The 19,929-nt window shown below is 59.2% G+C and overlaps 2 protein-coding genes across 3 annotated transcripts in view; both read left to right on the top strand.

The window, feature by feature from the left end:
* AGO2 (argonaute RISC catalytic component 2) overlaps nt 1–19,929 on the top strand; it is an 88,038-nt gene that overhangs the window by 9,304 nt on the left and 58,805 nt on the right. The window lies entirely within an intron of this gene.
* Nucleotides 10,107–17,872, top strand: LOC120588750 (collagen alpha-1(III) chain-like). The gene is made up of 2 exons (XM_039845911.1): nt 10,107–10,117; nt 15,320–17,872. Exon 2 carries the CDS (start codon nt 15,474–15,476, stop codon nt 16,389–16,391), a length of 918 nt encoding a protein of 305 aa, XP_039701845.1. The 5' UTR covers nt 10,107–10,117; nt 15,320–15,473; the 3' UTR covers nt 16,392–17,872.

Below are 19,929 nucleotides of genomic sequence, written 5' to 3'. Positions count from 1 at the left end.
CACGCTCTGCCAAGCTTCCTGAGGTGCCCAGTGCCATTCCAGTAAACGTTTATTTGAAGAGTCGTTTTTACTTATATTTGCATGTTTCACTGAAATAAGGTAGTTTTAAGTCCGTACTGTGGAGGGATGGTTGTTGAAGAATCTTTCAAAGTCATCTTCCAGACGGATCGTTCTCAAACCGATGCTGTGAGGTGGTGGCTTTTTGTCCCCCGTTCCAGGGAAGCTGTCCCGGGTGGCACACTTGTCACCTTAACTCTGAGACTAACCCTACAGGACTCTGGGCTGCTATTTATATTATGTGTGTGGTCTGTTCCTAGTGTGTCTGCACCATTAATAAAAGGAAAAGAAAAACGATAGGTATTTTAGAGAGAGGAAGCTCTTTTGAAATGTCATAGGCTTTTTAAAAGATTGAGGTGAAATTCACATAAACCATTTGAAATTGGACAGTTCAGTGGCATTTAGTGCATTCACAGTGCTGTGCAACCATCGTCTTCACCTAGTTCCAAAATGCTCTCGTCACCCCACAAAGACACCCCGAGCACGTGAAGCATCGCCCCCCGTCCCTGCCCACCGGCCCCTGGCAACCGCCAGCCTGGGTCCGTGCCTACGACTTCCCTGCCCTGGATGTTTCATGCAAGGGAATCGTAAAACATGTGACCTCCCGCCTGGCTTCTTGCGCTGAGCCGTGTTTTCGAGGTTGTAGCGTGGTCGGCTCTTCATTCCTCTCTGGCCGAACATCCACGTGTGATTGTGTCGCAGTTGGTTCGTTGGTCCCTCCGCTGGCAGACGCCGTGAACGGGCTGCCGCGAACGTCCGTGCGCGGGTTGGTGTGTGCCTGGCGTGCAGTGCCGAGTCGCAGCGTGGACCTGTCTGAGGAGCTGCCAGCCGTGGTCCGCGGTGGCTGCACATAGACGTCCCCGCCAGCGGTGGGTGCGGTTTGCGCTGCTTCACGTCCTCGCCAGCCCTTGCTGTGACCACAGCCTCCTAGAAAGTGAAGGTCTTAATGAAATAAACCATTTCGGGCATATTTTATTCTTTATCAAAGTGGAATAAATACTAGACTGAAGCACGTTTTGCCCAGATCTACCTGACAGATGTAAGGGGCACCCGCTTCTTTATAACAGCGTTTAGGGCCCGCTGGGACAGTAAAGCCAAATGTCCTTTCACAGAGCAGGATGGAGAACGAGAGTCCAGCACCCAGATGAAGGCTTGCGTGTCCCACGTCCAGTACCGAGTGCCAGCAACGTGCCAGGCGCCGTGCCCGGAGCCGGGGAGCAAGGAGGAATGCAAACCCACGTGGCACCTGTGCACTGAGCTCACCGCCCAAGTCAGAACACAGACGCCAGCCAAGTGGTCACCACGGACCCATGGGGACAGGGCGGAGAGCTTCTGTCCCGGCAGCGGGGAGGGACTGTGATCCAGAGGGTGGCTTGTCGGGGTCCTAGGACAGTGCCAGTCAGGCCCAGGGGCAGAGACCACCCTGGACACGGGGGTCTTAGTCCGCAATGCCGGGAGCGGGTGTGAGCCGTGCTTCTCAGGGGCCTGCTGGCCGCGGTGGGAACAGACAGGCGCTTGGAGGTGCTCAGAAGCGCACGTTGAGGGTGTGCAGGACGGGGGACGGGGCACGGGGCAGGCGTGGAGTGGAGGGAGAGGAGGCGGGAAGGGGTGTGGTCTGTTTTCGCTTTTTGGCGCGGCTGTGTGGTGGCGCAGTACAGAAGCAAGCAGGTTTGCGTTGAGTCGTTGAAGGCCGATCGAATGCGGGAACGTTCAGATGGACGCTGAAGTGGAGGGGGGCGTGCGAGGGGTCCCTGTGTGGCCGGCACTCCGCTCAGCAGCCTGGGCCGGTCCTGCCCCCGTCTCCCGGCTCCCGCCCTCCGTCGGTCGAAGCGTGAGTCATCGCATTCATTTACGCCAAAGCAACTGGGGCTCCGAAAAGCGGGCAGAGCGGTGGAGGGCCACACAGGCTCCCGTTTCATCATCTGTGAAGTCACGGGGCAGTCCCCAGCCGCAGGACGGTGGCATTGCCTGGTCCTGTTACCTGAGCGACCGATCTTACTCAGGTGTGGCTGTTAGCGTGACAGGTGCCCACCCTGCCCGACCCAGGGCCTGCCTTGCGTTTGGTGCCGCGCGCCCCTTGCTTTCTCCAATCTGTGACGGTTCCTCGGTCTGTCTTTGGCTTTCGCGACCCCGTCGTGGTCCCCTCTGGGCCTCCAGGGCGCTCGCGGCCCCCCGTGTGTGCTTCCCGTGCCAGCCCATCTCGTCCCTCAGCGGAGAGCGAGCGGCGTGACAGACGACGACCCGGGCGCGGGGCGCTCACCCCCTTCACGCACGTGTCCCTGCGCCCTCGCCCCGCGCGTCCTGCTTCACCGGGCGCGAGAAGCCCGGCTCCATCACCCGCGGTGCATCGCTGGTGTGTGCAGAGCGTCGTTTTAGGTGGCTAACCCGTGTCCCTGGGAGAAACTCGCGTCCCGACCAGATAGCTGTCACGCGTGTCAGCCGTGCCGCCTGCGGTCAGGCCGTCTCCCTCACCCGCGGTCACGGCACGCGCTCGGCCCCGCGACGTCCCAGGCCCTCCCTCCTCCTTGGCCCTCAGGGCACCGTCTCTGTTCCGCCGTCCCCCCTCTCGTGGGCACTGTGCCCCGTGCATTTAGGGCCCCTGTGTGCCATGTGCGTTGTAGGTTTACGTCTTTGCTTCTAGTTCTTCTAGGCCGTGAGAAGCTGAGTTAAATGTCCGTGGAGGGCAGTCCCTCTCTGGACCGCAAAATGAGGTGGTTACTCGTGTTGCAGTTAAAATCAGAACCAAAGGGAGGACTCAGAACCCTAACTTCTCTTGTGATTGCTCTTGGTGTAGCACGTGCGAAAATTAGAGTCGCTACGAAGTCTGTGCCCGAGCCCTTGGTAACAGTTGCTACTAGCTGTGCCCGGGACCCACAGAGACTGCGTGTCGAGCCCCAGGCGTGCACGGCTCGGAAGGGACACGGAGCCGAGCCGTGGAGCTGTCCGCGGCCGTGATCTGAGGGCGGCCGCAGGCGTCCCCGAGCTGTGGACGGTGGCCAGGGCAGTGCTGCCTTTCAAGTCTGGATCTTTAAAAACATTATTCTTCCCTTCATGGTACAAGGGACGCATGCTCATTTCAAAGAATTTAGAAGGTTCTGAAATAAAATAGAAGAACCACGCGGGATGTTACGTCAGGAGAAACGCTCGGCGTGTTGACGTGTGTGCGTTTGTTTCCAGACCTTTGTTCAGCGCATACACAGTCAGTCGGGATCAGCCTACATTTATGATTTTACGTTGTTCCTTGTCGCCTAATATCTCGAGCATTTCCGAGTGCTGCTTTGTGCACGTGTGTGTGCGTGTGTGTGTGTATGTGTGTGCGCGCGCGCGCAATGTGTGTGCAGGGTCCCACGTTTACAACAGTGTTTAAGAAGATGGTGGTGACACACTCAGTTCAGACAGTGGCCTCCCAGGCGGGCAGGGGAGGCGCGTGGACGGCTGTGGCCTGACTCCTCATTAGCTGCCACCTCGCTGTGACGTTGGCGGGTCAGCGACCTCTCCTTGCTGTCGCTCAGTCTTCTCATCTGGTAAAATGGGCAAAGCGGTCCCCTCAAAGAGTCGCCGTGGGTCCAGTGGGCCGATAAGCGCGAGGGGCTGGTGGACGGCCAGCACCCGTCCGCTCTGATGTGTACGCATAGGGCACCCCATTTCCTTCAGGCACTTCGACAGCCTCGGGCCCACTGTCAGGGATGGTTCGGTGTCCTGTCTCTCACGACTGGGCCGCACGCCCAGCACCTCGCACAGGTGCTGGCCGAGGGCAGGTTATCAGTATCTGTCGGGCGGAGAGTGTGTGTCGGGTGGGACAGTGGACAGGCTGCTCGGCACAGACTCAGGCACGCAGGTGTGAACAGATGATGCTAAGACATGTCTGTTTCCAAAGGATTGGTTCCAGAAACCCCTTGCTGTAAACTGACTTCCTGTGTAAGGTGGGTGCCAGGATGCCTGCCGAGCACCTTAGGGTGGCACCGCACCCCAAGGCCAAGTAGAGAGGCATGCATGCTCCCCACCTCCCTGAGGCTCTCCCATTCTTGGGGGGACTCCAAAGGAATAGGCAATTTCAGGGGCTCTGCAGCTGTATATCTGGGTTCTCATCCTGGCTTTGCTCATTGCTTTAGCTTTTGGTGCCTGTTTCTTGTCTATAAAATGGGAATAATAGCACTACCTATTTGTTATTGTAGCTAGTAACGACGTGTAAATGTTAAATTATGTATCGGAACTCAGAATAATTATTAACATAGTATGTTACATTTTACATATAGTGGATATTTAGTTATAATAGATGCTGATTACACTACATATTGTAATTGTTGACGATTGTCACAATAGTCACATAACAACTAATGTAATTAATAACCATTATACTTGTCCTGATTTGCGGTGATTATCACCATGGAGGTGAAATGAGTGGGGTGCGTGCTGCGCCTCCCCCCAGAGCCGTGGCCGTGTTCATGGCGGGGGAAGCGTTGTAGGCCGTTGGGGCGTGTGGGTCCTCAGAGGGATTGGACAGTTAGGCCTGGAGTCGGTCTGTGCCTGCGTGGCCGGGGCTGGTGAGGTGACAGTGGGTCCTTGGGCCGTCTCCTCCCTGGCCTGGACGACGGGGCATACACGTCGTGCAGGGCTTGGTTATGGGGCGCCCGTGCAAGGATGAGGACAGCTCAGTGCCAACCAAGCCCGTGTCGCCCCCCGGAATACCCTGCCCGGCGAGCGCGCGTGGCAGCGCGTCGTCCGTCCCAGGAGGTGCATGCCTGGGGGCCACTCGATTTAGGGTTGCAGGTCAGAGGTTGAGGTAGAGCATGTATTTCTCATAAATCACCCCTCTTTGGACGGAAACAGATTTCTCTTGTTCTTCTAAGTGACCGTTGCCGTGTTTGGTCCCAGTTGTTTGCTGGGACACTATCGAAGTTGCTTTGTAAACAAAGCCCTGGAGGAAACGAAGCAGACACGTTGGTGCTGTCACCCAGCTCAGAGCCGACTTCCGCGTGGCTGGGGTCGTGGGCACGGAGGGGAGCGCGTCTGCTGTGACAGCGCCGTGTGCCAGAGGCCCGTCCAGTCTACAGAAAACGGAAAAACCCTGAGCGTGTTTAAGGTTTCGTTTAAGCTGTGTTCGTCCCCACCCAACACACGGCAAACTCTTCTGTCCTGAGGCGGTGCCCTTTACCCTGTCCCTAAAACACCGGCCACCGGTCAGGTAGTGGAGAGGCCCCGTGTTGTTTGGTGCATTGTGTTTGAGCCTGCGTCTGTTCAGTGGTTGTCGTGAAGCCAGGCTGTGTGCTCGGCAGACACCGCAGGGGCCCGTGTGGCATGTGAACAGCCGCCTCGTGGGGCCTGGGGGCCGAGAGCAGCTGGTGGCAGCTGCGTCCCGGTCGGCTGCTCCTGGGCCATCAGGACCTGAATCCTGCAGGGTAGAAGGTGCCTGTCACCATCCACCATATCATGTTTTTGTTTATTTAAAAAGTGGTCTGTTTTAAATGCTTGCAAATCAGCGCTTTAGCCTTATAAAGTGCTATTTACAGCATCATTGCAGGACTTATGATATGGTTACTAGTGGAGCCGCATGGAAAGGAATGGACATGTGAATGGCAGTGACCCGCGGGGAATGGCACAGGGCCGCGTGTGGTGGAGGGGGTCACGAGAGTCCCTCGGGTGGGTTTCGGGGCTGGGGAAGTGGCTTTAGCTGCAAGGCGACACTGTCGGGGGTCGGGGAGGGACCATCCAGTAATAACAGCAGCAGCTCACGGGGCGTCGTGCTCATTGTGTCCCGGGCACGTGTCGGGTGCTTTACCTGTGCTGACCCTCGTGGCTACTGTCATCCTTGTTTTGGAAGTGAGGACACCGAGGCACAGAGTGGTTTGGGTCGTGCAGCAGGACGTGCTGGATCCCAGATTTGCACCTGAGCGGCTGCCTGCAGGTTCTAGGACCTTGACCCGCGGGGCTGTCCTCTGGGTGTGTCAGACCGGAAGTCAGTGCAGGTCGATGAACACAGGTGGAGAGCCACTGACATTGCTTGGCCGTCACTGTGCAAACGCACAGGACTTTCAAAGAGGATTCTTTGTAGTAGCACAAGCTTCATTAAGGACTCGAAGGAAAGAATTGACTTGAAACTGAGTGGGTTCGGATTTTTCCAGTCTTTTAATTAAATAACAATCACTCGAAGTTTTTTTTAAGGATGAGTGCTGGCTGACTTGACTTTTGCTTTCTTTTTCTTGAGTGTGGATTTGCGTTGCTTGGGGCTGCGACGCCCTCATCTGCTTCGTGCGGCTGACCCTGCAGGACCCGGACGCATTGAGGGGGGTTCCGGTAGCCACCCCTTCGCCGGCATCAGGCGCTGTCTTACTGGTGTCTGTGGCCATCTCGTGTGCTTTTATGAAGGGTGATGGCCAGACAGGGTGGTAGGGCGAGAGGCCCCTCTGAGACGTCCCCCTTTCTACGTCAGAATGAAGAGGGCTGTGCTGAGGGCCCAGTGAACCACGCTGAAGCCGGACACTTCACGGCTGTTTGGAGGGCCCGTGGCCCCCTGCTTCATGCCGCTGTCACCTCTCGGCCTGCCTCGGCATCGCACGTCACCACATTGAGGTCCACGCCCATTGCACTCTGGCGGCATCGCCGGTGTGGTGTGCAGTTGACGTGTGTGTTAGTACGTGGCGAGGAGGGACCCAAATCCAGTGGCAGTTTTTCTTTTTCTTCTTTTTTTTTTTTAAGTTAAACTAAAAAATAGGAAAAGGAAAGTAGATTGCGGCATTTCCAAAAGTCTTCAGGTGGTGTCTGCTCTGCTCTGTGTCGGGTCGTAAGCGATCTCGAGGCCGGCGAGGGGCGGTGGCTGATCCCCAGCGTGGCCCGTGGGGACAGCCGTCTGCCCAGATCGTTTCCCTGGTGAAATGTTACGTAGTTTCGAGTGAATGGTGTTTGCTCTCTCTGAGTCGAGCCCTTGATAAATAGTTTTCCAGCTGAAGTAACCAGATAAACTTGGACTCGGCTTGACGATTTGCCAAACCTTCAGAGAAAGTCCAGGAAGTGTGCATGGGTCCCGTGATCGTGGGATTCTGGAGTCCGGTGCGTACTCAGACCTCGCGGTCCCGCCTGCCTCTCCATCCGGGGTGGTTCGTGTTAGGAGAACGAACTTGTGGAGATGACCTTCATCCGCTGAGGGCCGTCGTGGGCCGCCTTGGTTCCTCGGGAACAGGCGTGGACCGCGTCCATGTTTACTAATGCTTAGCTCTGTTTACCCTGCTGAAACGGTGTGTGTGTCCGTTTCCCCTTTCTGGGTGGTGGTTTCCTCGAGAGAGGAGCTCGTCGGGTGCGGTCTCGCTTCCCGGGTCAGCCTCTGGCTAGACCGCCCCTCTGCCCGCCCAGGCGAGCGGGGTCCGGCCTCAGTTACCCAGCGTGGTCAGACCAGCCGGTCCCCGCCCGCTCACCCGTGCGGTGCCCTCACCGCTGGAGGGACGCGGATCGGAACCGCCTGCAGGTCCGCAGTGGTCCCGTGTGTCACAGGTGCCTGCCAGCATTGCCGTTATTCCTGGGGACCTGAGACAGAGCCTCCGTGTTTTCAGAAAATACACAGGGTGACAGTCACACCCACAGGACGGGGGATCCAGACGGGTGTGTGTGGATGCGGAATCCCAGAGTGTGAGAGAGACGTTCCACGAATCAAACAGTGCTGCAACTTGCAGATAGGTTTCCATCGCTTGGATGGACTCCAGGGCTTCTGTCTGGTGGCCCAGCTGTGGCTGGTGCGGGGTGGCGGCTGGCCTTTGTCTCCGGGTCCCTGACGGCCTGTCCCTCGGGGCCAGTGTGGGTGGGGAAAGCCTTCCACCTCTGGTGGGAGGAAGTGGGGCCCTGTGCTGCAGTCTTAGGGTGAGCTCTGGCTGGTCGCTGTTTTTGGGGGGGGCCGGGGCGCTGGCTCTCCCCCAGGCCCTGCAGACCTCTTTAAAAACAGGCGTCTTTGCTGAGCGGCGTTGTAGTTTGTCGAACTCTGTTTGTGCTTTTTGTGGGGTGTTTACAAAAGTCGTCCTGTCGAGGAAGCCTCCGCCTTGACAGCTGAGGGGCTTCGCTCGTCCTTCCCGGTGGTTCTCAGTGCTCGCCGACTTGCATGTGCATCTGGGACAGCTCAGCGGTCTGGAAGCGCCTTCCGTCCCTGGCTGGCGTCCAGGATGAATGTAAATCCTCTCGTGGGCCCCTTCACTGCCGCCTGTGCCCGTGTCCCTTTTTCCACTGTGTTTAAAAATGAAGCAGCCCCCTTCCCCCCGGGAACGGCCAGCAGCCCACCGGGGGCGTCTGTGGGTGGGGTGCTTAGGCAAAACCTCGGTGCTGGGGCGTCTGCGGGGCGGTTTCCATGAGCTTCACCAGTAGCTTCTGACCTGCTCTAGAAAAATGCCAGCGACTGGCATGAGCCACACAGAGGAAGGTGTTCTCGTTGGTTCTCGACCAGCAGGCACTCGCTTCCAAGTGTCTGGAAATTGCTGATAGACAGTCAGGCTAACTTATCTGCTGTCTTGTCACAGCCCTGGCCCAGGGACAAGGACAGAAACCTGGTTATCTAATGCCAGGATCAGCGTCATGTCCTCCCCCACCTGGGGGGGAGGGAGGGAGAAGCAGGAGGCGGCCAGGGCAGAGGCAGTGGGCAGGGGCCACCTCGCGCCCTGCTGTGGTCACACTGCCTGCTTGGGCAGTGGCCAGGGTGGCCGGCTGTTCATAGAGTACGCCTGACCCCTGGAGCGTGGCGTCAGGGCTGGTGTGACTTCGCCCAGCCACCCCCAGCCCCTCTCCCAGGTCTGCCCCTCGTGTCCCCGCCGGCCACCTCCCCTGCACTTCTGGCCGCCTCGCCTGTGGCTCCTCGGTGGGGGTACCGGTCCTGCTCCGTTTGCTGCTCACGGGAACTCCTTCCAGACCCTGCTTGCTCCCATGGGTGTCTCGTGCAGCCTCGCCTAGGAGCTGAGGGAGGAAGTTCAGCCTTGTCTCTGCAGCCCTTCGCCTCATGCTCTGGAGCCGTGCGGGCTTGTCCCCCGACGACGGGCCTGTCCCCCGATGGCTCGGCCAGGCCAGCCCCTCAGGGAAGGGGCTGCAAGGCTCTGAACTCTGTGACCCCGCTCTGCCCGCTGCGGCCTCACTCACTGAGCTGGCAGTGATGGCCCGGGAGGTGACGTCAGCTGGACCCACAGGTGCCACCCCCTGGGACGTGGGGAGAGGTCACGGTGCAACGAGAGGTGCTGAGTGGGACGGTGCACTGGGTGCTGGGGACGGGCGGACCAGACGAGGGCCTGGACATCGGCTCCTTCTCCCAGCTGTGCTAGTCGACGTGAGGCGACCCTCTCCGAGGCCACCGTGATGGTCGTGCGGCCCATTCAGGCGGTCAGCCCCCTCCTTCAGAGCGGGTCCCGAACCACGGACAGAAGCCCCAGGCCCTCCCCTGGGAGAATTCACACGCACCCACACACCCCCCCGGGCTGAGAGCCCGGAATTCTGCCTCTGCGTCCGTCTTCGGCCCCTGCCTGGGTGACCCTAGGCGCTTGGACCGTCCCTCGTTTGCCGTCACGACTTTTACACTTTTAAAGGGCATTGTCACCCTCTGACACGTGACGGGAAAGCGCATGGTCCCCGGTGGACTCATGCCTCCCGCGTCTAACGCACGCTGGTCTCTGTCCTCGCGGACCGTTTTGAAGGAAAGCCCTCGTTTCTCGCCGTTTATCCACATGAGCTGCCGTGTGTGTCTCTGGGCGGGGACGCTTCAGAGCAGAGGTGGCGTTTGGTAGAGCATCGAATGTGCCGTGGGTGTGCCAGGGTCCTGCTGGTCTCAGACGCTGTCTCTTCGGGGAGTGTGGGATCAGTGTTTGCACACATGCTCGACTGTTAATTCCGACACGCCTACCCGTGTTCGTGCATGCGGCTTTCAGGGTCTCGAGTGTTAGCGCCCGGCCAGGTGGAGGCCGGCGCCGGGCAGAGGCCACGTGTGCGTCAGCTGTCCCCCAGCATGAGCACGCTCGCCACTGCCACACTTGCTGGGATGTGTGTTTTCCATTGTGTCATTTACCTGGTGCCCCAAACTGTGGCTTCCACAGCGTCTGCTCTTGTCCTGACCTCCAGGCCCACTGGGAATGGTCTGGGCCACGGCCGGCTTGCCACCTTGGCCTCCTGGCTGGGTCCTGTCCGAGGCCTGGGCAGCTGGGTTCAGCCAGCCCTGCTCCACGCACCTTGTCCCTGGGCAAAAACACTCAAGCTGTTTCAAAAGCCCCACTGAGTTGTGGAAAAGTCCCCTCCTGTCCCACCTGGCCAGGCCACACGCCCGAGTCAGTGCGAGGGGCCGATGGCGGGCCGTCAGCCCCACGTGCCACAGCTCTGTGACCACAAGCTCGTTCTAGGAGCAGACTCCTGGAGAGAGTCTGTTAAAACTGCGCTGGGTGACGTGTTGGCGTGTGCTACAAGCATGGACTTGGAAGCATCATGCTCAACGACAGAAGCCGCGTTACAAGAGGCCGTGTATGTGAGATGCCCAGAGGGGCAAGTCCATGGAGGCAGAACGAGGCTCAGGGTCGCCAGGGCTGAGGGCAGGAGGGGTTGGGGAGTGACTGCTGACGGTTCTGTCGGGGGCGATGAGAGCATTCTGAATTCCAGTGGCGATGGTCACACAACGCTGCAAATGTACTAAAAGCCACCAGACTGCACAGTTTAAAATGGTTAAGACGGCAAATTTTATGTTATATGAATTTTAATATGATAAGAAAATCCTGGCGCTGGATCATTTCATGCATATTCATGAACCCAGAGTTCCCAACTCGGCACTGAGCTCGAAGGCGCCAGCAGACTTCTCTTGGAGGTTGGTCCATGATCAACCAAAAATGACATCTGGGCTCCCACCTTATGCTAAACGGGGCCAGCAGGACACGGGAGACCCAGTCCCTGGTCTTCCCCAAGCCGCAGAGGGCACCGTGGAAAGCAGCCCGCCTCAGGCCTTACGAGACCAGATGACAGAAGTCTGGCTAGTGGCGGGCGCCCAACAGCGATGGGAAGGTGCCACCGTTATGTCACCAAAGACAGCAGCCGGCACTCTGCGTCTGGCACAGCCTGTGATCCAAGATACGAGCAGTATCTTTAAGAACAGAGAGCGCTTTTCGACTTATTTTAAATTGTGGAGGGATCGATTAAAGAGGCCCAACAGCCCTGGGGTTTTATCTGCTCGATTTTCCACAAACTTACCCTTAATTAATTGTCCTGACTCAGCAAAAATTGAACCTCGATGGGATGCCAGTGTTCAGGAGTGGCCCTTCAAATATCTAGCTGTACCCATTGGGGGAGTTTCCGTTTTCTGTCACTTGGTAAATCGGGGCTCGTGCATTCCCAGCGAGAGGATTACGCTGGTCCAATGAGAGCCGCCGGCTCGGCCGCAGACGCCTTGCTGAAGTATGCAGGGAATTTTACTTCTGAAAACAAAGCCAACGCGTTTTTCACCAGGTCTTTTCAGACGCTTTTCTTGGTGAAAGGAACGTCCTGGGATTTGTTTGGTCTTTCCAGATCACGGCACCATGATGTTTGCTCTTCAGCCTGCGCCCTGTTTTATTAACGTTAAAATAACATTTCTTTTCACCCAGCGTAGTGACTGTGATTTAAAATAAACATGGGAGCATTCTTGTCACAAACTCTGAGCCAAAACGCTGATGTCTGACGTGTCAGACGTGACCCGTAGGTGCCCAGGCTGGGAATATTTTCCCGTGTAACAAAAAGCCATGTTATCACTAAAAAAGATATAAACAGAGACTGTAGTTGTCCCTTCATAATACTTATTTTTAACCTCTGTTCTACTCTGTTTAAAGAAGTCAGGCCTCTCCGGTGTCGGCGTGGGAAGCCGTGGCTGCAGAGGGTACGGGCGGCTCGTAAACGGGCGGGGCTGGGGACCCGGCAGAAGTGTGCTCTCCTGTGTGTGTCCCCGGGGCCGTGGGCTGGCTCCTTGTCTCCCGGGAAGGCCGTGACACTCGGGCGCACGCAGCGTCACCCGAGGAGCAGTGCTGTGCATTCCTGCGGGCCTGCCCACCGCACGCTGCCTGCACGGGGAGCCTGCGGGCGTGGAGTGGCAGGGCCACCGTGTGCTGCTTGGCTCTGGGAGGAGGGGCGGCCCGGCCACGCGGGGGGAGCGAGGAGAGCGTCCGAGTCTGCTGGGAGGGTCGTCACAGCCGCCGGCACCCGCCAGCCTGCTCTTCGCTAGGCGTTGTCCTGGGTGCTGGGCCAGGGCCCCACGCAGAGCCGGGGGTGCTGCCCCCCGGGGCTCCCTGGGGCGGGGACGGAGCGGGCGCTGCCGGGCAAATGCCGTTGCTAACAAGGGGACAGCGCTGGTCCAAGGAGGTGACGTTCGGACAAAGGCCTGAAAGCGATGAGGGGGTGAGTAAGCCACGGGGGTCTCTGAGGAGGGTTTTGAGCAAAGCAGATGGCACGTGCCAGGGCCCCGCGTGGGAGCCGGTGGGCCGGTGGCAGGCCATGATCCTGATTGAGAGCGGGCGCCGCCGCGGGTTCTGAGGCAGTCCGCCCTTCGGTCTGGCTGCTGTGTAGACACGAGGCGACCGGTGAGGACTTGGGGGTGGCGACGGCTTGGCCCTGTGTGCTGACGGTGTGGGGTCCAGGTGTGAAGACGGGGCAGGAGGGTTCGGTCAGGGCTGCCGGTGAGGATGCCGTAGCTGTGCCATCTGTGACAGTCGGGCGGCAGCAACGTTTTGGCCTGAGCTGTGGCCTCGTCACGGAGACAGACGCTCCTGGGGCTGTTAATGGGGGGGATTCCCACGATGTCAGGTGGGTTCAGAGTCGCCGGGGCGACCTGGCTCCTCTGAGGAAGGGCAGAGAGAATGGAGCCAGCAAGTGTGGACGACTCTTTCGAGAGAGGCTGGAGGGGGTGGGTGAGGGGATGGTGAGAGAGCGGGTGCGGGTATGGGGGGAGGAGCTGGTTGGGACGTGTCAGAGTCCGAGGTGTTCAGTGGACACCCAGGTCTAGGTACTGAGAGGGCAGCAGGAGGCTCGTGAGGACATGTGGACTGAGGAGGGATCCGGGGTGGTCAGGGCTGGAACCCACACGGCTGGGCGACGTCCGTCCGCCAGCCGCGGGGGTTGGGTGGGGCAGAGCCGGTGCGCGGGACCGCGTCCCGGAAGGTCCGAGTCCCGGAAGGTCCGGGTCGAGACGGCCCAGCCCGGTGGAGGGCGAGTGAGCGTCGTCGGGGCTGCAAGGGGCAGGGGCTGAGGTGTGACCGCGTGACGTGGCGGTGCGGGGACTTTGCAGGGCAGCTTTGCTTGCATGGCGGGGCACAGAGCTGACTGGAGGGGGACCGGGAATTAGAGGGCGAGCAGGTGACGGGCGGGCGGAGGGACGTGGGGTCCGGAGTTTGCTCTGTTCCCGGAGCTGGCCGTCTCTCGGAGCATCTCTGCTCCGTCTTCGTCCTGTAGGGAAGGCGTCTCCGAGCGCATGTTCGTAGCTTTTCCCTCAGCGCTTTCTCTTCTGGGCACACGTTGCTGGAGTCACTCTTCCCCTGTGGCGCTGGCTTTATAGCTGCTCTGTGTGTTTCTCTCACGTCTTAAAGGATCTTTTCTCTTTGTCTTGTCTCATTTGAGACAGGAGTCATCGCAGCCTGTTCGTGTGCGACAGGGAATAACCTGCTGGCACGGGGACGATCGTGAGGGCGGGAGGCAGGGCGGCCGGCGGTGCCCACCCGTGGGCGCTGGTCTGTGGGTGGGGGCTGGTCCCGGCAGGGCGCCCTTTGTCCCGTGAGAAGCTCGGGGATGGCTTTTCTTCCCCCGTGACGCCAAGAATGAGTCCAAAGCTGAGGGACGGGGGCAGGAAGCAGGTGCCTGAGAAGGTGCGGCCTGGACGGGGCTGTCGGCTTTGGGTCTGAGGGATCACGGGAGCCTGGTGGCCACGAAGGTCAGCTGGACTGATCGGCAGGCAGGACGGTGTGTTTGTCATGCGTGAGGCTTGGGTTCCGATGGGTACTGCCTCCGTCCTTGGCCCCAGGGGAACGAGCTATGCTCCCTCTGTGCTGACCTGCCGTCCGTGAGCCCCAGCACGAGGGTGGCGAGACGCCTGTCTCTCGGGGCTGCCCAGCTTTGCCGCGGAGGCCCCTCCTGGCGTTGGGCCGTCTGTGTCGTTGACGACCTGAGTCTCAGCTCGTGCAGCCGACCGTTGGTCTCCTGTTTCCTCAAACAGGAACTCGGCAGACAAGAAGTCCCCAGGAACCTTCCTCAGCTCCACGTGCGTTTCTTTTAGGACACACACGTGTAGTCCTGGTTGTCACAGTGGGCCCGAGCTGGGCTGGGCGCCCCAGGAAGCAGGTCTGGGGGAAGCGTGTGGTTTGACAGCAGAGAGCAGAGCGGAAGCCACTGGCCGCCCTGACCCCTCGGCAGAGGCGTGTCTGGGACAGGACCGCGTGATCGGAGAGCCTTCCGGGCGCATTTGACCCTCGTCCCTCTCTGCTACCTCCGTTGCTGGCAAATGGCATCTTTGTAAAACTAACTCTCCTAATCACTGCTCGCTCACCTGTAGGGGTGCAGCGCATTTTCGGGGCCCTGTTCTCGGCGAGCTTACCGAATTCTTTCTAGCGCCGACACCGTGCGTGTGGCTTCCGCCTTAACCCTGTAGGTGGTCACGTCCTCCGCGAGTGGCGGTTTCGTGTCTTTGTCTCCAGTCGTGTTGCTTATTCTTTAGTAGCAGCACGTGCTAAGATCTGCTGACGCGGCGATTTCAAGCACATTGTTGGGTTCTCACCTCAGAGAAATGCTTCTCCTTCTGGGCTGGGAGTGATGTTTTCAGGGGCTTTCATGAGACAGCCTTTATCAGGTCGAAGAAGTCCCTTCTGTCCTAAGGCAGGGGAGCTTTTGTCTATTTCATTGGTTTCTTGTTTTCTGGATCTGGAGAGGGTCTTGATTATCAGACAAATCAAAATATACAAACAGCGTAAGGAGCATCTGACACACCCCGCCTAGTTTAAGGAAGCAGCTTTGAAATGGTTTTAGGTGCTGGGACCACGTGTGCACATGTGTCAGTATTTCAGGGGGCCGCCCGGGCCTTGCAGATCATGTACGTTTGAAACCTTGACCTGTGAGCGCAGGAGCCTGCGGCCGCGGATGTTCAGGCCAAGTTCGCTGTGGCCAGCTGACCTCAGCGCCGTGCGTCCCCCGTGCTCCCGGCCGACGTTCGGGCCTTTACTGCCTCCGACGATCCTGAGCCTCTGAACCCAGCGGTCTGGGTTTTAACCTCAACATGTCCACCTACTAACTGTGTGACCCTAGTAATTAGCTTCAGCCCATCCCGTTGATGAAGGAGGGCCAGTGATGGACCACTTTGTAGAAGGCCCGATGCCGGTTCAGAAGATGAATCCAGCACACCTATCCCGTATCCCACGGCAGGTGTTCAGGAAGCCGTGGCTCCCGTGCTGGCTTTAGCTTAGTTCCAGTGAATGCCGACTGGGCCCCCGCACCCCCACACTGCAGCATTGTGCCAGAGGTGGTGCTGCCCTCTGCCTCAGGGTCTGCGGGAAGATGCGCAGACCCCGGGGGTGCAGGGCGGTGCGGACGCTGGGATCGGGCGGACGCAGCGTGACGGGAACGGCGCGAAGGAGGAGGCCACGGGACGAGGCTGTGCTGCCACCGCGTGCCTCTGGTTGAGCAGATCGAGCAGAAGCGGAGCAGGGCGTGTGCAGTCAGGCGGGTCGTGCAGCCCTCGACACCTTGGGCCCCGGCCGTCTCTGGGCACTGCGGCGATGTCCGCTGTAGCTCCGTGTCTCGGGGGGAACCGGGGTCGCAGAGGGCGAGAGCTGCGGCCACAGCAGGGACGGGTCACACTGGGGACTGGTCCTGCTGCACAGCGGTCTCGTTCCCATGGGGACATGCAGGGGCCCTCCGGAGCCGCCGAGTGTCGGGCCTGGCAGGGAGCGGGGAAGGGCTGGGCTCGTCCCGGGCCGGTCGAACGGGAGGAGATGCGCGGTCGCTCTGGGCGGAGAGGGCAGCCGCTCGGGCCCCATCGCGGTTTCAGGGCCGGGGGGAGGAACCGCAGCAGGAGTCGCCCGTCCCTCTTCCCTGCGCCCAGGGGTCCGTCCGCCTTGGTCCGCGATGGCTTCAGAACGCCTGACCCGAGCCCCCGGCGGTGCACAGGGGCGGGCTCGCTCTCTCCACCGGTGTGGGACTCGGGTCTGTCCCTTCCCCGCAGGTGGCCGAGCTGCCTTGCACAACGTCTCGGCCCCTCCGTGCCGCCCGCCGTGTTCCTTCTCCGTTTCCTTTTGTTAGTTGGCCACGTGGAACCTCTCTTGGCGGCGGACGGGCGCCCTGCGGCCTGGGCAGCCAGGGCCACCTGTCAGTGCTCCCAGACAGGCAGGTGACGGCGCCTTGGTTCTGAGTGCCACGGGTTGTGCGTTAGCAGACGCGTGGAAGGCGTCGATGGGCTTTGCTGCCGACCTGGTAGAAACAGACATCTGTTCTTCTGCGGATGGGCAGAAGGCTAAAGCTTCACTCAGCGGCCCTGTGGGTCAGAACTCAAATTGCGGTTTTTCGTTCTCGATGTTAATTTTCTTCCTAATTTTTTTCCTTTTAAAATTTATTGCACCTCACAAGCTAAGACCGATTGAGCAGGTATCAGGGGACTTGCGTTAGCTGGAGAAATCCGAATGCTGTTTATTCGGAGTCCATCACCGAGATTGAGGCTGGACCTCAGGACTTAGTTTCTGTGGAAAGGGTCCTGGCCCTGGAGGCCAGTTGGTGGCCAAGCCTTCGATGCCAGAAAAGCAGAGAAGGTGGCAGCCAGCCCTGCTCCCCTGCAGCTGGCATGAGAAAGCCGCCTTTCCGAGCACCCAGTTCACACCCGCACTTGTGTGACTGTGACCCAAATGGAAGTTTACACAACGGCCCTCGCCCCCGGGGGTCAGATGTGCTCTCAAGAATAAGTTTTTTTTCTTTCCACTTAAAAAAAAAAAAAATGAAACTCTGGTGCATAGGCCGGTACTTGGCAGGGACTGCTTCGGCCGAGCGGTGGGGCCGCTTGTGCGGACCGCGCCCCGCATCAGTGACACCCATGCTCCCCAGAGTGTGCAGCAGCTCGGGGAACGGGGGTGCATCGGAGCCCTCAGCAAGGGTGTGCCAGGGGGTGTACGTAAATGAGGTGGTTTTTTTTGCCACCTCAGAAATGATTCAACCGTGCAGCCTGCAGGGATGGAGAAGGGGGACCCCCTCTGAGTCAGCTGAGCTGAGCGAGGAGTGGGGTCCCGCTGAGGGGTGCCATGGGGCATGTTTATAAATGAGTAGAGACAGATCTGAGGTTTTCTGTTTCTTTTGTACAATTCTAGTGTGGGTTCCCTTTATTTGGGGCGTAAAACCCAAGTTACGGCTTTAATCCTGTGTTTCAAGTCACGTTTGCCAGCAGCAGTGCAGGAGAGAGAGCGTGGTGAGCCTTAGGGCAAGGACCCCTGGCTTATATCCTGCCCTCGGCTGGCGGGCAGCACGGGAGGCTCTGGGACCGGGCCTCGCTGCTGCGGTGTGAGACAGGGACCAGAGGGCCACGCATGCCCACCCCGTGGCGCACGGCCGGTGGCTGCCCGTCTTGCAGCTGGTGGAGCGACCCCCACCAGGCCGGGCGGGCGCCTGATGCCTCCACCTGCCTCTCAGCTGTGGGGCCGTGGACAAGGGGCTCGAGCTGCCGGCCTCACTGTTCACCTGCAAGGTGCACGCGGGAACATAACAGGCCCGCCTCGCATCGTGAATTGGGCGGGTTTCAGAATCTCCCTGGACGTCCGTTTAATGGGGTGATGACTGTCCTTGCATGTTAGTGTTTATTTGCTTTAACTCTGGGGAACGTCAGAGTGAAATAGAGCGATGTGTCGAGTGCTCGTTGGTCCGCCTCGCAGAGCTTGTTCGTGGCCGCCTCTGCTGCTCCTTGAAAGACGGGCAGAGAGACGAGCAGAGCGAGCCCCAGGGGTTGTGCCCGTCCGCGTCGCACTTCGCGGCCCTTCCCTGGGTTTCCCCCTCGGGCGCGTAAGTGCCGGACACACACGAGGGGCTGCGCCCGGCACCATTTTGAAACTTCTCCGCCTAACCGTCTGTGGACGTCTCTCCATGTAATAGCTGCAGATGTGCAGAGCCTAGAAATTGTCGCAGTGACCTGTTTATCTGGCCCGTTACTGACGGGCACGTAAGCCGTCGTCCGTCCGTCTTTTACGATGGACCGGGATGAGCGCTCGCGTGTTTAGGTGTCCGCGTATTTTAGGGTAACTGCCTAGGTGTAGAGTTACAAGATGCCAGGGCGGACGGCTTGACGGGATTCCTGAAGCAAACCTCCAAAACCACCTGGCTTGATCAAGAAGGTTCATTTTTTCCACGTTCTCATAAATACCAGAGAGGCAAAAATTTATTTATAACTTTAATTTGTGTTTCTTCGACTAAAGGCTGCTGCGTTTTCTCGTTTGTTGGCTACTAGAGTTTCCTGAACGCTCTGTCCATCCACGTACGTTGTCTGTTTTCCTGCTGGAGTTTTGGGTCCTTAGGAATTCACAGACTCTGTACATCCAGGTTTACGTCCTCGGGCCTGTGAGTTTATCATGCCACAACATTTTCTGAATTTATTGAGCAGTTAGAGAAGTTTTAAAAATCTGACGGGGTCAAGCTTGTCTCTCGTGACCTCTCCTTTTCGGTTCTTTGCTCCCAGCCCCAAATCGTAAAAGGTGGTTACATTTAAAAATACTCTCTGGATGTTTTGTTTCACTTTAAAATGTTATACATTTGCAGTTTGTACCCGTTTGGAATTCGTTTTGTAATAAAGATGTGAGGGCGTTCACCTCAACTTGTTTCCCCTATAATAAGATATTCAGAAACTTATTATGACTCCGTCCCTGACTCCCGTCCCTCTGACTGCCGCGCCACCGCAGCCACACCGAACCGCCCCGGGGGTCTGCTCACGACCTCTCCTGTGGGCTTTCCGCCTGCTTCTGAAGGTGGCGACCTCCCTGGGAGCAGGTGCTCAGGAAGTGACGAGGGAGTGGGGTCAGAGGGCGAACGCTCGGCAGGGGCTGGGCACACGCTCGGACCTCGGTGGCAGCCGTGACGACGCTCTCAGCCGCGAGGCTGACCTCGGCGAGGCGACGTTGTAGGGCTCCGTCAGTTCACGCGGCCTTAACCCTGTCCGCGGTCTCCAGGGACGTGAGGCAGCTTTGCCCGGGAGCCGTTTTCTGGACTCCTCGGCTTCTCATCTGTGTCGTATTTGCCTGGCCCGGGTGACGGCCAGAGGAGACGGCGCCCCTGAAGGCTCCTCGCACCGTGCCTGGTGCCCTGGTGGTGGCCGTTCCTAAGTGACAGCACACCTTACAAAGGGAAGTCCCGCGTTTTCTGTGGGTGTTGAGAGAGGTTCCGGGTGACCAGGACAGACGCAGAGTTGGGGTCCCGGACTGCCTGCCCTGGGTGCTACGGAGGGACGAGAATGGGAGGTGGGCAGGTCCCGGGCCAGGCCTCGTGTGTTTGGGGCCATACGGAAGGACTTAGGTTCTCTGAAGAGGGTGACTGCCCTGAGGGGAGAGAAGGCGCATGAACCCCTCTGCGAGGGCGGTGGGGTGAGTCGCCGGCCGCGCTGGCAGAGGGCGCATGGGAAGCTGCTTTGGCGTCAGGTGGCCGAGCGTTTGCTGGGCGCTCTGCCGGCCCGGTACCTGAGGCGACTGCCCCTCCTGAGTCCCCCCCAGTCTGCTGAGAGGGTGGGGCGGCCTCCTGCGCCGGGCGTGGGGGCCATTTCGTGAGTGGCGGCCTTGAGCTGACACCGCAGGCTGCTTGTGAGAGACAGTCATGGCCTTCACGCCGGAGCCTCCTGCTTTGCCCTAAAACACTCGGCACCGGGTTATAAATCAGGGCGTTTCCACCACGAGTGAGTGTGACCCCCGACAG

This window comes from Pteropus medius, unplaced genomic scaffold (assembly GCF_902729225.1).
Source record: "Pteropus medius unplaced genomic scaffold, Ma_sr-lr_union100, whole genome shotgun sequence".
Classification (NCBI taxonomy): domain Eukaryota; kingdom Metazoa; phylum Chordata; class Mammalia; order Chiroptera; family Pteropodidae; genus Pteropus; species Pteropus medius.
Note: the sequence above shows the minus strand (reverse complement) of the source record. Positions and strands in the feature narration are given on the sequence as shown.

Bases quoted from the DNA above. Each gene is read 5' to 3' on its own strand.
- LOC120588750 (XM_039845911.1), top strand. From the start codon at position 15,474: ATGCCGACTGGGCCCCCGCACCCCCACACTGCAGCATTGTGCCAGAGG.